Raw genomic sequence first — 16,664 nt, forward strand, 5'->3', positions numbered from 1 at the left:
CATGACACAATATGACCACTATTCATTAAAACTATTCATGGCATCATCTCTGAAAATATCCCCACTTTACATTAGTTTCTAAGCTATAGCTTTTTCTCCTTTCTCAGTGTTGCCAAGTCGCAGCAGGAGGACATATCCTTGCAGTCATAGCCCACCAATTCCTAGGTTTGCTGTGGGGACAAACGCCTGACAATAAACCTCCACAACTACTGGGCTAAAAATACCCATTTGATTTCTGAAACTCAGACTACTAAAGCCTCATAAAAAGTACTTCACCAATTCAGCATTGCACTTCTGTAACACAAATTAGTAGCAGAGTTATTTGTTTATTTAGATTTCACACACTTCTTTCTTGCCAAAACCAGGCACCCACACTAGAAACAATGCAACCTGACATTCAGTAGGTGTTTTAGGTGGTCTACAGAGGTCTGGTAAGGTCACTTCGATACAAATGGTAAATGGTCTTATACCTGTATAGCACCTTTCTATGCTTTTACAGTACACTCAAAGCGCTTTCCAAGCCTTACATAGCACAAACACTAAAAGCCCCAAAAATCGACTAAACAAATGACTGTTTTGGACATATTAATGAACTCACTTGACATCTTCTCCATAGTGGATCTGCATGTCGTCTGTCAGAAGTGAACACGAACCGCTAATCCTCCGGTTAGGAAACGACCCGCTCTACCTCCTGAGCCACAGCCGCCCCCAGCTCCACACCCCTGGATTAAATTCATTGTCAAAAATCAGCTCCCTGTGCTGACACAGAAGACTTTATCCAACTTAGTTCATATGTCCACCTGTGTTCCCCAACACCTGGAAACAGATTTTTATGTGTAAAATCAGCGGAGTTGCCCTTTAACCTTGGCTGAAATGTTCAAAGCAACAATTCACGGCCAGTATGGACAGAAGCAACCAATAACTGAACATCCATATGGCGTGTGACTACTGAATCAAAACAGACTTTACAAAATCACCTATCCTTTTATGCTCATTAATTCAGCTCCTCATTCCAAGCCTTACATAGCACAAACACTAAAAGCCCCAAAAATCGACTAAACAAATGACTGTTTTGGACATATTAATGAACTCACTTGACATCTTCTCCATAGTGGATCTGCATGTCGTCTGTCAGAAGTGAACAGGAATAGCCGATGTTTTCTGCCGTTTCTGGGGAAAACATTAAAAACATGGTTTGTTTTGTTTAATCTCATTTCTAAAAAGGAACGATTGATTCCTGAATCCTTAAGTATTTAAACACTGTCGTCATCCCCCACTGAGACATGTCTGTCTGTTGGTACTGCACATTATTCTAGATCAACTCGTGTCTGTAGTCTGATGTGACGGTACCTTTCTTATCTCCAGTCAGTACCCAGATCTTGATGTTGGCGTTGGCCAGTTTGGCGATGGTCTCTGGCACTCCATCCTGCAGTTTGTCCTCGATGGCTGTCGCCCCAATCAGCTAAGCACAAGGACACTACTGGTTATATGGCTGAGGTTTATGGTTTCTAAAGTTTTTTCAAAGACACCCAGATAATAGTGACAAGCAGAGAGCACCTCAACATGTTTTCCAGCTGAAATTTTAAAGAGTTGTGGCTGCTACCAAAGGACAATGTACATTTCAACTGTGCTGAACAGACAAAACAGCAAAGAGCTTCCAACTCTGCCAAAGCTGAGCCACAGCTCCTATAATGTCAGTTGGTGAAAGAATGGAAAACAAAATAGTCCCCACAATTAAAATAACCCAAGAAAATTCACACTTTTTCCCCAAATAAAAACCAAAAATAAAACCCAAGTATGAAAAACATGATTTTTTCAATTTATACACGACCTAATATATATATACTGTATCTCTACCCTTTCCTTTTATCCTCCTGAATCCTGTTTCCCAGTTACCTGATTGAAACTAAACATTTTGTTAAGCAAAGTTAATTCTTGATGTTTTTCATCAAACTAAAGTGTAGCTGTTTTCCACTCACCATGAGGTCTTTCTCGATTTGCTCGTACACCTGGTCAAGAGCAGCGTCTCGGTTGGCCATGACCACCTGGGCCTCTTTGTGTTTCCTAGACCAGGCGTTATATTCTTCCGCGCTGATGTCTTTGTAACACAAGCACAGTGTCCTCAAGGTCTCGTTGGCAAAGATCTGCAACAGAAAACAGTTGTGTTTCCTTCTACAGACTGAAAAGAAAACAGGTAATGCACTTGTGTGTATGTTTCTTCACATCTGCCTCCCAAGATGCGCTCTGTGTGGCGATTACACTGGTGCATTTGAAAATGAAGCCATGTGAACTCACATCCAGAGCAGACTGAGTAGTTTCCTTGTGTTTGCTGCTGGGGGAGAGTCGCTCATAGATGACGGTGTCTGCTCCTTTACAATAGAGACGAATACGACCATCGGGAAACTTTACTGAAACGCAGAGAAGACACAGCAGGGGGGTTGAGGATCAGAAGTGGGACAAAATCTGGGTCTTGCAAGTCACAAGTCTTAGCTATAAAGACCTAAATCAAGAGCAACAAGTCAAAATTAAAGCCCAAGTTCTAAATTTTAAGTGCTAAACAAGCCATTATTCATCTGTACCTTTCCCACCCATTTTTAAAAGCTCATTCAAAGCAAAAAGGATAATATTTTTATTGTGAACAACTCTCACAACAGCTCATAGGCAATACTCTCAATACTTGTGGACTTCCTTATCCTGTCTGTGACACTCAGACATAGACCCATTGACCTGCACTCAAACAGAAGGAAAAAGTGCATTTGTTTGAGACTATTTTTTGCAGCAGGTTAAGCCACTTTTGATGATCGAGGTTCCAGTATCTTGGGCAGCAGGATGGAGCACATGTGACTGACTCAGACTACTGTGTGTGCATACGTGTGACAGTGTGGCTCTCTGGTGTTTGTAATAGTTTCTGGACAACCGTAGCTCAGAGGATGCAGACATATCAGGCTTTGGATGCACACAGGATACTTGTTAGGATGAAACCTTAATTAGTTTTAGTCTTGTGGCAGAAGAACAAGAAAATCCTCTTAAAGTCCCAAACTTCTGAGTTAATTTGTTCCAAAGTACGTTTTAAATATCGTGGTTTTTCTATTTTTCTACAATGTTCTATGCAAGTCACAGTCAAGCTACTACTACAGAGGAATACAGCATTTTGTGTGTGCGTGTACTCTTACAGATGATGGACATCCGCTTGCGGTCAGAGTTGAAGTCGAGCAGCGCTAACATTTCGTATGTTGCCTCCTGATCCATCTCCCAGATGGTGATGGTGTCCTGCGTACGAGACAGGAACACGTAACCAAAGTTTCTGGCTGCCGTCACCAGGGCACCTTCATCAGGAGACGCCGCCTGGTACACCAGATCACCTAAGAGACAGATATTAAACCACAGATGATGGGGTCATGTCCTGTGCCATTTCCTTCACAGAATTAAGTTGATTGATTCACAGACAATCATTAAAAGCACTGCAGGTTTAAGGAGTAGCTCTCTTTAGGGTATGCTAGGCTTGACTGTTGAGTGCCACAGCCTATCACAGTCAGTCGTGGTGGTTGAGTGACTTTAGGATTACCTTCTTTGTGCTCCACCATGACAGTGTGGCAGAGTGAGAGCAGTTTGAAGAACTCTGTAGCATCTTTGTTCGTCTTAGATCGCACACAGTCAACCAGCGACTGATCCACAAACTGGAACTTTTTGTCTGCGTAGCGGTTCCAGCTCCAGTCCACCAGCTGACAGGAAACAGGAAAATGGTTTTGATAAAAGGAGGGAGCAAAGGAATGTCGTTTATGTATTTAAGAACTTTTATCCTTTGGTAATCATATCTCATATAAGTGTTTTATCACTTTTGGTTATTTTAAATTGTTTCTGTTTTGCTGAACCTCAATTACTTTCTCCATAATTTTTTTTTTATCTTTGTCCACATTTCATGTGCTGCTGCTATTTTGGCCATGATAGCCCTGTAGTAAAAGATTTTTTATCTTAGTCTGGTAGTTTTCTGGCTATACAGTTACTATGCTTGTATACTGTGTAAAAAAAAACACGTACTGTACATGTTAATATTTCACAAACAAAATCAAACAGGCAACACGTGGCTGATGTGGTATTTTGTTATGGACTACAAATACTGGTTCATCCATCTTCTGCTTCACTATTGTGCATTTCATATTTTCAGTTAACATTTGGTCACATCTCATGTCAGTCACCTTAATTTGGAACTCATTACTTAAGTGAATGTATTGATATTTTACCTTTCGTCTTTGTGTTGACCCTCCCTCAGCAGTGGTTGGGCCACCTGTGGAGAGGAGAGCAAAAACCTGGAGTGACAAAACTGCAAACCTATGCATCTTTTTTCTCCAACTCAGATTTGTCTCCTGCTAATGTTTCAAATGTCAAACAATTTTTTATTTTTTCATATCTTTTCTTTCATGTAACGTACCCTGTACCTGTGTGACAGATAACATTTGCAAACTCATTCTCATTACAAATCTGTCTGTACTGTATCTTTTCTGACTGTTGCTCAACACTGTTTGTTCTGCTCTTATCTAGATTCCCCTTCATTGCGCAGCAGTGAACCCATTTCCCCACAGGGATCATTAAAGGCTTATTTTATATCTGACAGCACAGTGCTGTCAACAGGTTCATGACATCCATTTTATGTGAAAACCCTGCATATTCAGGTCCACTGTTAATAGTTATGGTATCATTAGGACTGGTGCCATTGCAAAAAAGGGCAGCAGGTGTCACTCATGCTTTCAGATCTCTTCTTTCTCTCAACTACCTCTTACTGAACTTTCACATATACCTTCCCATTCTTCCTTAACAAATTTAATTTACTAGAGCAGTATATTTATGTTGCCATAGTTAAAGGCGCAGTACCTCTGAGCAAACCATACTGTCAGGGTTAAGGTCTCAGTTTGCACTGGCTCACCTCTGATAACCTAACCTAACCTCTGTTTTTATGCAAACAAAACTGAAATGTGAAACAGTATTACAACCAAGACTTGTAGCAGTCTGATTTCATGTACTGCACGCCTGAAGGAGGTGAAGCTGGTTGGTACCGTAGTTTTGTCCTGAAATGTTGCACTTCTTGAACTCCATGATGTTCTGTGTCAGAGTTCCCGTCTTGTCGGAGAAGATGTATTCAATCTGACCGAGCTGTTCATTCAGGGTTGTTGTTCGAGCCTGCACAGGGGGAAACAATGACAGCTTGCTTCAAAATAATGTACAGGTGGTACAAATCCTACAGTACGAATTACTGCAATAGGAAGAAAAATATCAAAACCAAGGTCCACTTAGTATATTTTTCAAAAATCTCAACTGTGCCTCATTGTCTTTATGGGTAAATAGGGTTTGCTCACTTGTTATAAAAGTCTGGTCATGTGATAACAAGCAGCTTAGCTTTGCATCATTAAACAAACTGACTGATTATACAATATGACATCTTAAAATGTACATTGTATTTTTATTATTAATGTAAGCTATGTGCACTAAAAATACATAAATATAAAACTTTTACTACAGTGACTTTCAGCAGTGTCTTGCCCGAGTGCACTGGAAGCAAATACAGTACTCCCCAAATGTTCTCCATTTTTAAAACCGTATAAAGCCTCTTTATTGTGAAGAATCACTGACAAACCGCAAAATATCTGTATATATGTTATTACTGTGTAGAATATGTCACTATATGTATATTTAAATTAACACTATAAAAAAGTATATATTGCACAATATCCTGCAGGGGAGCCACAGCTACTGTTGCCACATCCGTTTGGTTCACGGATATTATTTTATTTGCTCTTATAAAATGAAGCACACACACACAGATCATATAGTGTCACTGACAGTAATAATATACCTTAGCTGGAGTGTCTTTCTCTGAAAAATACATCTGCAGGTCCCAGTTGATAAACTTGCTCTGGCCCAGACGAATCACCTCCACACTGAACACAGAAGACAAACAGGAGAAGACACAGACAAATTTTAATTTAACAGCTATTTATTGGAACAGAGCTGCTCTTTGACGACATCATGTGAAAACGCTTCCTTGTAACATTAGACTGAAGCTGAGAGAAAAGGTGACTATGAAGCTGCCAACTTTTTAACTTTGTTAACATGGTAAGCTACTTAGTAAGTCCGCTGACAGCCGCGGTGGCTTGCAGTGCAGTTAGCCATGTTGAAGGCCAAATGAAGGGCGAGTCATTTTTATGCCACTTTCCTCAAAATGTGGCCTCAAACCCAACAGCTCATGTTTCTCTGTGTTTGAGTTGCTGTAGCTTAAACTAACTGTAACTGTAACTGCTTTAACTGAAGATTTAAAGCTGAAATACACAAAAGCCTTACAGACGCCACATTTACCAGACTTCCAAAAGATAGCAAGAATGAATTCTCTAAGCCTAACTGATGTGTTTCCCCTAGACTTTAACAGCTCTCAAAAAACTGTAGATATTTTGGCCTAATGTAGTTTGAATGTGGGTATCACTCTTTACATTTTAAATGAAAAAACTGTAGATATTTTGGCCTAATGTATTTTGAATGTGGGTATCAAGAAACATGAGCCATAAAACAAGAAGAGGAGGACTAAGATGATGTCATCAACATCATCAAGGTTTTACACATTCATGCATATGAATTAAAAACAAATGGAAAAACATTTTCACATTTTACATTTGTCTTTGTGTGGTCAAACTAATTCTGTAGGGTCACATTAAAACCACCTACTTTTTCCCAGTAGTTAGAATTATCTGAACAAAACCCAAGTAAGTGTGTATGGTTTCACTCACCTGACATATAGGGAAATGGGCACCATGGTGTTGAGGACGATGATGTATCCCCAGAAGCTGAGAAAGCCTCTGTAGGAGGCGGTCTGGGTTTTGCCATCATTCAGATACCAGGCTTTTATGCCAATGTACTGGTACCAGTAGGTGTGACCGATGGCCAGACCTGCTGCAACCAGGATTAGCAGCACAAAGATCTACAGAGGAAGGGGACAGAAATACAGTCATACTCGAGGTGACTATTAAAAATACTCAGTAAGTTTTTTTTTTTTACTCTATTTATGTAACCATTTATCACAAACATGCATTTATAATAATCTGCCCCTAGAGAGGAGATCATAAAAAAATCTCTTCAAACAGACAAGAGAAACAAGCTTCATAGCACAAAACTGAAAACTGACAGTGATGTATGTCCAGTCTGTCTGGACCTAAACCTACTGTGTAAACCGCATAGTTCATCAGCTCATCAATTTTGGTTCGCTTGAACCGTGTCTTCCCACTGTTCTTCATGATTTTAGTGTCGGCACCTTCGACAACGGATACAAGAATAACACAGATACCAGTTTTAATATGGACAGACACACACAGGTTACAAGTTTTACATTAAATAAAGCAATTACATGAGAATTTGCGGCTATTTGAGCATAGTCTTAAACTCTTCAAGTGGAATGACAGATTGCAGCTTCTGTGTTTTCTGAAGCTTATTCCATTTGGAGTGATCTTACTACCAGAAACCAGCAGCAAATTCTCACAACGCAGAAGCCACAACCAGAAAATGTTTGTCATATTTAATTTTAAAAAAACGTATCAAAATTGTTGCTAATCAATTTGGGGTTATTTCAGCAAAAACATGGATTTTTCTTGCATTAAATCATCTGGTCAATGTGTAAATAAAGAAATCAAACTAATTGCACAAGCTATTTTATCTGAAGACTGACTATTTCCACCTCTTCTGTATGCTCTGTAATACGCTTCTCTTCACCCTGAAATGTGGTGACTGGTTTTCAAAGCAGCAGTGCTGCAGCGTTCACACCTGCAAAGATGACCAGGCCGTGGCACACGTCAGTGTTTCTGATCGTGCAGCCTCGAAGCAGCATGTTGTCCAGGTCCAGGGGGTAGCGCTGCCTCTGCCACAGCATTGTCCCCATGAACTTGTCCAGACGGTTGTTCGGCTCCTCACAATCGATCAGAGCTATGAGAGCAATGGGAAGATATAAGGAGGGCTTTAGTCTGAGTTAAAGAGTCAGTAGTATGACGGTCTGTCAGTAGTTGGCAAGATATTTTACTCAGGGCCAAAGTGTTGAACAGACACACCAATGTTGTCTCCAACCACCCTCTGCTACAGCACCTGAAATTCTCTTCATCTGCGGGTATGCGCCTGAACAATTAAGTCATGTTTTCTGATTAATTAAAATATCTTGTATCACAAATACATTTCGATTATAAAAGTTAACTAGATCTTGCCTCTAAACAAACAAATATAAAGCAATGAAGAGGTTACAAAACACACCAATGTTCTTAAGAATCTCTTGCACAGTGTAATGCAAACAGTCTTATCTGTGATTACTACAATTATCTGGATGAGAGTGAGATTATTTTTATTCATTGGCATTCAAGCACAAAAGAACTGACTTGTACGATTATTTTTTATTTTTTTTATGTTGCTGTAGATTGGGGGGGGGTCCCTCTCAATACACCAAGCATTGTCACAGTTTATTGTTTTCCATTAACAGCTGGGCCTCGCTCTGACAGATTAAAGGCAATTTAAGATAATGGAAATAAACTTGACTTATGGTTGTAAGCATCTGTATATAGTATTTACCATCAAAATCAGCCAGCTGATGTTCTTCCTGCAGTTTCTCATCAGTCACTTTAAGTCCCATCTTAAACTTTAGGTTGGTTTCTCTGCAACGTAAAGAAAAAAATAAAACACAAAGGATTGAATACCAAATGCTGAGGAAAGCAGAATCACAGTTAACCAGAGCTGGATTCAACTTTATAAGACTTGGATGAAGAACGAAGGATTAAAACTAAGTACCATTTCTCGGAAAGTTGTTCAGGACAGTATGATCATAAGAGGCATCCTGCATAACAAATTAGTTCATAATTCGCCCTTTGATATAGATTGCATCTCAAAGCTCTGATAAAACAAATGTGTTTCAGTGAACTTGTTTCAGTTTACTTGACATTTACTGTAAAGTGGTTCGATTAGAGACACCTGTACAGCCCTGTTTGATTTAAAGGTGTTTCTCACATAATCACACAATGTACACACATAGACACACACACACACACACAGGTCACACAGATGAGTGTTGCAGTTGTTTAACTGGCAAAAGCTCTTTACACATTTACCCTCCTCTTATCAGTCAACAATGTGTTGACAAAATGCTTGAGAAAAGGAGGGATCAAACAAAAGCTTCCTGGAGCAAGGAACGCTGCTCTATGAAAAAAGTAACCCATTACTTACTCTGACAGCCATAAATACAAATATTACAGTTCAGAATTATTATAAAAAAAAGGAGATCAAGGGTATTTTTTTTGGACATTTGAAACAACGGAAAGTAAATTTAAAAGGTGAAGACACGTACCCATCAAGCTCAGCTGTTTCTACATAACACAGGCTGTTTGGGTTGGAGCTCGATAGCAGCAAGATGTCAGCCTGAAGACAATGAAAACAACATGTATCTGTATAGTCACATTTATCAAACAATCTGGTGTGTGTGACACCACATTTGATTTTAAACAAGTCTATCCATACATGCTTGATCATTCCTTCGTCACAAAACCTTCTACACATAACACAGCAAATTTTTTTTATACCTTTTAAGCTTTTCACCTCACTTCATAAGTTTATATGTCACAAACATTACAAATGCACTCCTGCAATCAAATGCAACTCTACAATGTTTTGTCATACCTTCTTCAGCAGAGGTATATGCACAATTTACTTATGAGATAACTTGTCAGTGTACTTAAGTGAATATTATTAGTAAACCATGCTGTTTTAATAGATATACATTATTGATCATGAAACATCAACAGATCTAAACTTGTTATGTTAGCCATGCTATTGCTAACTAGCTAAACTATGGGGATACCACTTGAGGATGAACAATCTAACAGTTGATGAATTTAACATTAAATGAACTGTAACTAAATAAGATCATGTTAAGAAGCAGGGGCTTCTGCTTCTTCTGCTTGAAATGACCTGCGATACATACACAACCTGTGTGAATCATGTCCAAGTACTGCAATCCAGCAAAAACTACTGTATACCATAGGCTGAACTATCATACCGGAATGAAGTCATTTTTCTTGAGACGAACCACATCTCCGACCTGGATATCCATCCACTTTGATACCTGAAACCTGAAGCAGAAAGGACAAATAGGTTTTTATGTCAAACCAGAATTTTTCAAATGGAGGAGCCACATTTTAAAGATGGTTATTCTCTTGCTTTATACATCAAACCAAAGATGGACCTTGTTCTCACCTGCCATTCAACAGAACCTCACACTTCCTGTTGTTGATTTCCTTGTCCATCTTGTGCCGTGCCTAGAAATTTAAAATAAAAAGTCCAGGGAAACCAGATAATGTAATGTACAATCATACATACTGTAGCTTGAATAGCATTCAATGACCTTTAGGAATTTTTGTAAGAAATGTTTTTAAACTATTGTTATAGGTGTAGAGCGGCCGGAACGACACTCCACCACTTTTTCCCTCCACGAAAGGAAAAAGAATAATCTGGTTGAAGTTCATAACAGTGCATTATTATTGTGAGCGCTTGAAGATCCAATCATCAGTAAATTGTATGTCCTGCAAAATGGAATGCTCCGAGTTGTGATATTTAAATTTAAGGTGTGGCGAATGATTCACAACGTCGACTCAAATAATGCACGCTCCAATGCACAATTGGCACCCGCAGGTGTTTGAGTGTTTTGTCCAATCACATAATGTGGATGGTTCACAGCGACACAGTTTAGTGTAGAACACAGACCCTCTTTACAGAAGACAAGTGACAGAACGAAAAACAGAATGACTGATAAACTAGAGCGTGATCTCCAGGAGGGGCCCTGGAGACAAACATCAGATGTGACAATCAGCAGCAGAAACGGACTTTATACCTTACGTGATGCTGGGATTTAAACTGACTCCAGCACTGATCAAGTTTCAGAAGGTACACCCGTGTTCAACAGCTAAATTAAAATGAACTGAAAAAATGTACTTGCATAAACTTAACTCGTGAAAATTTAAATACACACGAAGTTCATCCCTAACCTCACAACACACGAAACCTGTAGCAGTGCAAGCAGAGTGTATGTGCGGCTTTGCAAAGGAGAAGTCTTACCAGATCATCCGCCAGGTCTTTGATGGCAGTGATTCCCAGCACAACGACCAGAGGAACCAGTGTGGTGTACCAGGGCAGAGTGGAAATGTCTGGAATAATCTGACAGAAAAATAAAATGCATGCATAAAGCTTTGTTTGATTTACTTTAATGCTTTACATGGCAAGATTCGTTTTTTGTATCGGGGTGTCTTTTATCCATTTTGCAGTAATGACCAGGAGCAAAATTCTCCCCCCCCAACTTTAAAATTCCACTACCAATTCAGATTTCAACAAATTTGGTTAGACAATAATATTAAAGTTGTGGTTAAATTCTCTAATAGGAAGTGCTGTATTGTTAAATAACTCTATAGTGACACAAAGTGAATGGCCTGGTTTTCTGCATTAATTGCTCATAATGATATTCATTTAAACCACTATAAACAAACAAAATGTGTCCTTAACAACACAAACCATTATGTTTTGTCTTTTCGGAACACATGCATTAGGGTTTTTCTCAATAGATTTGACTCATTTCTTTAAATCATTTATTCTCAAAGCTTAATGTGCATTTGTCATGAGTCAATACACTGATCACAACACTATGGTTCATCAAAAGAAGGACCGAAAACCTTTAGCTCTTGTTTCAAAAGTAAATCCTTATGTCAATGAATAAGTCAACGCTGTCAGCATGAAATGTTCCATTAGCATTGTGCAAGTCAAGCTTCTCCAAATGTTTGTGAAGTCAGTAGCACAATGGAGCACTGACATTTGCAGTAATGTGTGGACACAGTTAGATTCTCCTGTAATCCATAAATTCAACACAGTACAGCTGAGTAATACTGTAAAGCAGAGGGAAAACAGAACACTGGCACAGCATTGCATGTTACAGTAAATGTATAGTAATTCTTAAAAACAATGGACACTGTATAGAAACACTAATAACAGGATACTAAATTACAATGTTACATCAAAAAACTGAGTCACAGAGCATCATGTGGATCCTGTGTGTTTGGACTCAGGTTTTTAGCCTCCTCACCCCCGCTATTCTATCATTTGCCATGGGGGCTGATGTTTTTTTGTAGGCCAACCCAGAGGTTAGTGTCACCCTGGTTCCCTCCACAAAAAGCAAATGGGATTTTTTTTACATAAGATTTTGGATTATTAAGCTAAGTACATGATGACCAATTTCTCATATTTTCACAACTGCATGAACTAATGTGCATGTGATGATGTGAACAGTGAAATAATTCTTAAATGTTTTGGAATGCAAGACTGTTTAACAGAGAACTAATCTATTTTGAGCCAAAGCACATGTACAGTTGATAAATGTTCATGCTGTCGACTACTGTACCTAATCATTTGCCATTTGTAGAAAAAGAATGAGAAATGCTCTTATGTTGACTAGAAGAGGGAGTCACCATCCTGTTTTATCACCCAACAAGCTAATTGGGCACAGAGGCAGCAAAAAGCCCCAAATCATGACGCTCCCTCTGCCATACTTCATGGTGTCCTGCCATGGAAACAATGCTGCAGATTTGCACCATGATTTGCGTTTGGGAGGCTCATGAACAGAGATGCTAACCAGCTCCAATGACTCCTTTAAACCTTTAGCTGCTGTTACTCCAAGCTTCTTTTTTGTGCTGTGCTTTTGGATTCATCTTATGTGGGTACTCGCCTATAGAAGAAGAGGGAGTCACCATCCTGTTTTATCACCCAACAAGCTAATTGGGCACAGAGGCAGCAAAAAGCCCCAAATCATGACGCTCCCTCTGCCATACTTCATGGTGTCCTGCCATGGAAACAATGCTGCAGATTTGCACCATGATTTGCGTTTGGGAGGCTCATGAACAGAGATGCTAACCAGCTCCAATGACTCCTTTAAACCTTTAGCTGCTGTTACTCCAAGCTTCTTTTTTGTGCTGTGCTTTTGGATTCATCTTATGTGGGTACTCGCCTATAGAAAGATTAGCCACAGAGCTAAATCATTTCCATTTATAAACCATTTGCCTCACTGTGGACTTATCAATGTCACGGAGATTTGAGTATTTGTAAGCCTTTGTCCATATCAGCAACTTTTGTGAGACACTGTTCACATGAGCAGGTGCTTCTTTCAAGACTGTAAACAACAAAACAGGTCATTAATATTTTTTAGACCTACCTGTAAGATGAGCAGAGCAAGGAAGTACAAGTTGGCAGCCCTCTTAAACTGCTCATACAGGTTCAGCGGGATGAAGGTGAGGACATTGTACTTGTATGTTTTGATGGCGTTCCCCTGCAAAGGAAAAACCAACACCCGACCATGATGAGCACAAGGACTGTACTTTTTTTTTTTTTAGGCCAGTGTTGTTAAACTGCAGAAAATATGCATCTTAAAAACAATAATATCAAAATATTTGAGGTTCTGGAAGAGTGATGTTGTCAGTGATGGCAGCAGTGCTATTTAAGCACAAGCATTGGAGATTATGAATTTATAACAGTACATCTAAGTTTACACCAAGGATGTGGGGTTTGAAAGACACCGGTGCTCTCTAAGAAGAGAGCGTCTAATGAAATGGGGGAATCTCGCATTTTTGACGCATGCTAAACAGGCAAATACTGAATCGCCTGTTGCTCTGATTATCACTATTCTTCTAGTCTCTTGTGAATCTTCCAACTTTATGGCAACACGATACTAAATCAAACATTTTATTATGTTATTGGGGTTTTAACCAGTTTAATTTTCTAAAACTTAAAAAGATTTTTGCACTAAAAGTTTAATCTAAAACCTATGCCTAAAAGGTACTTAAGGGTAACAGTGAAATATTTCTATTTAAATGGTTGGAAAAAAAATAAAAAGCAAATTTCTACATATTACAAAAGTTTAAATAATTCTACAAATAATCGTATACTCCAGGAGACAAATATGTCTGAAAGGCAGCGGTTTCTCTATTCCACAGCTTTCAGGATGCCAGATAATCTGAATTCCATCCACCACGGCCTGTCTCCTCTGAGTGGAGAGTCCTGCCCTGCCACAGTGACTAGTCAGAGTTCCAGTTGATCCCAAAAGATGCTGATGCAGTGGGTGTCATGGTTTTGTGCTGGCTAGTCAAGTTCTTCCACACTAAACTGGAAAAATAATTTCTTTATGGAACATTTTCCCTCAGGGACACATGTTTTAACAGGAAAAGGTCAAACACAAACTGATTGGAAGCACACTATCATTGTATGCTGCAGCATTTCACTTCACTGGAAGGGGGTGTGTTGGAGTTAGGGTAAGCTTAGGCTTTATTGAAATGCGTCTACAACCAAAGGACTATGGAGAATAACTAGCTTCCAACTTAACATTCAGTGTCCTGCTTAACTGTACAGGCAGAGGCCCAGTGTGTGGAGACATCAGTAAATGACACAGAGCTGCATTTAGCTGCAGATACTGTAACCATATTATTGTTAGAGTCTCAGTTCTACCTTCTCTCCACTGTCTTACTGTTAATCTATGGCTCTACAATTAAGTATCCAACAATAGTGCTGAAGTTGTGAGGAACTTGCTCTGCTTCAGGACCACGTCCTCCCATTGTGTCTAATGTGTCTGTTAGTGAGAGTCACGTCGGAACAGCTGGATGATTGGATTTCAGCCTCCATAAAGATGGCACAAAGCTCCACACACAAAAAACAGTCACAACAGCTTGTTTCAGTATCCGACCAGTCAGCTGGAGGCTTTAACCTAGAAGTACTTCAAATGATTGTTTTTCTTCATGTAGGTCAGAATAACTTGACAAAAGTGCCAAGTGGTATACCAAAAACCAAGGACAACTAATTTTGCTCATGTGAGTATGAAAGCTTCCACTAAATCAAGTACAACACCCAGATGTCATTCATTCACACATTTCATCCTCATCTTACCCTCTATATCTTCATTCAAAACAAAGCAGCCTACTGTCCAAGCATAAAAAACTCTTAGCAATTTAAAAATCCGGCCTTCCAATAGGCTCCACGAGCCCTGATGGAGTCAGAAATGACTCAGCAGAAACAGAGAGGTGTCAGCAGTAGGAAGTATCAAATCAACACAGTACATTTTCTTATTGTTGCCGTTGTACATCAAATGTTCCACCCTACTTTCTTGAGAAAGGATATGCAAATAGTATACTCTGACCTAGTTAAAACCTCTCAAAGACTGTATGAGGTCAGTTAATGTTTATGGCTGTCTGGCTTACATTATGTTTAGTCAAAATAAATTACTTGCCAACAGCCAAACAACTGACACTTCCTGTACTGCTAAGCAGCCAGTTATACCATTTATATAATCTAATGTGAGACTGTAAATTTTGAATAAAGAAATAACAGAGTTGTCCTCTTATTAATGAAAAGTTACACATATGAGCAATATAAATATATACTGTATGCTTGTGTCAATACAGCTACTTGCGTTGTTATAAGTATTAGCTTATGATGTTTGCGATAGGTAATGTTCAGTTTAGCAAATTAAGAAAACTCAACTGAGGACCATGAGATGTTAATAAAAATTTCAGAAAAAGCAAGTAAGCGGGTCCCAGCGTACAATTTCTTTTGTAAAAGTACCATTTTCAAGGTCAAGAATGAAGAACACTTTAAAAACAACATTACCTGCTTCCATCATCATGATATACATTAGTAACCAACAGCGGCAAGTTACTTGTGGTGTTAAGTTTTTCTTGGTTAAAATCAAGGCCTTTTTGCCAGTTCTTTGGCTTAGGCCTGTATCAAGTTTAGGAAAATCTTTTCTCCACCAATTGTATGAATGTCATTTGTGGCATATACCCACTGGAAAGAAGGATAGTAGTTTAGCCTGGCGAGCAAAGTGTCTCAGGTAGGGTTTGAGGTTCAAATTTTGTATTAGCAGTTGAGTCAGATTGTAAAAGATGTGGGTACAGGTCAGGTTTGGGGATCATAAGCCTGTGCTGAACTCCCAATGTTTGCTTAAGCTCATTAACAACAAAACCTACTGCTAGTCATTTTCCAAACCATCCATTAGAGCTAGGTGGATTTCCCTTCCCTTCAGGCCCAGCCATTGTTTTTAGTTCACTTCTATGAAAATCTTAAAGTCTGCAGATAGCTGACTTTGCACAGATTTCTTTTTTGATCAAATTTGCATCATCATCATGTGATAAAGCAGTGAAAAGTAAGAGCTGTTTTCCCACACTCTTCTTTGTTGGCGTATTCAAACTGCTTGTTAGAAATTCTGACATCCAATAGCTGAAAGTCAAACAAAAACTTGTTTATTTTACAGGCTTGAATTTTAAGGATGACTTATTAATGCGGTGCTCTTCTCCAGACTTAAGGGCTTCCTTAATTGTCATTGCATTACCTACAGTGATAGAGTAACTTGGACAAACTAGCAAGTTTCAGTGACAACTGTTGGATATTAAAAAAAAAAAAGTACCAAGTTTAAATGAAGAATAGTTCATGAGCTAAACCATGTAAACACAAACTTGCCCTGCTCTTTATCCAGGGTGTGTCTGCTACACTCAACTCTGTATGTTCAGGGGTTAATTTCTACCTGGACTGACGAGGACAGAGGATAAAGAGGCCTCCAGACAAGTCTATAAAGT

General features: G+C 39.1%; 1 protein-coding gene across 1 annotated transcript in view; it reads right to left on the bottom strand.

Moving 5' to 3' along the window:
- atp8b1 (ATPase phospholipid transporting 8B1) overlaps nt 1–16,664 on the bottom strand; it is a 33,286-nt gene that overhangs the window by 5,412 nt on the left and 11,210 nt on the right. Inside the window, exons 4-22 of the mRNA XM_020600990.1 lie at nt 13,259–13,372; nt 11,122–11,220; nt 10,264–10,325; nt 10,067–10,139; nt 9,359–9,429; nt 8,590–8,672; nt 7,801–7,959; nt 7,206–7,294; nt 6,774–6,964; nt 5,849–5,933; nt 5,052–5,175; nt 4,242–4,285; nt 3,566–3,722; nt 3,174–3,362; nt 2,296–2,408; nt 1,980–2,144; nt 1,351–1,462; nt 1,095–1,170; nt 689–722 (exon numbers count right to left, since the gene is read on the bottom strand). Of these exons, the coding sequence (XP_020456646.1) occupies nt 689–722; nt 1,095–1,170; nt 1,351–1,462; nt 1,980–2,144; nt 2,296–2,408; nt 3,174–3,362; nt 3,566–3,722; nt 4,242–4,285; nt 5,052–5,175; nt 5,849–5,933; nt 6,774–6,964; nt 7,206–7,294; nt 7,801–7,959; nt 8,590–8,672; nt 9,359–9,429; nt 10,067–10,139; nt 10,264–10,325; nt 11,122–11,220; nt 13,259–13,372 (2,040 nt within the window). The remainder of the gene's footprint in view (nt 1–688; nt 723–1,094; nt 1,171–1,350; nt 1,463–1,979; nt 2,145–2,295; nt 2,409–3,173; nt 3,363–3,565; nt 3,723–4,241; nt 4,286–5,051; nt 5,176–5,848; nt 5,934–6,773; nt 6,965–7,205; nt 7,295–7,800; nt 7,960–8,589; nt 8,673–9,358; nt 9,430–10,066; nt 10,140–10,263; nt 10,326–11,121; nt 11,221–13,258; nt 13,373–16,664) is intronic.

Source organism: Monopterus albus, unplaced genomic scaffold (assembly GCF_001952655.1).
Source record: "Monopterus albus unplaced genomic scaffold, M_albus_1.0 scaffold50.1, whole genome shotgun sequence".
Classification (NCBI taxonomy): Eukaryota; Metazoa; Chordata; class Actinopteri; order Synbranchiformes; family Synbranchidae; genus Monopterus; species Monopterus albus.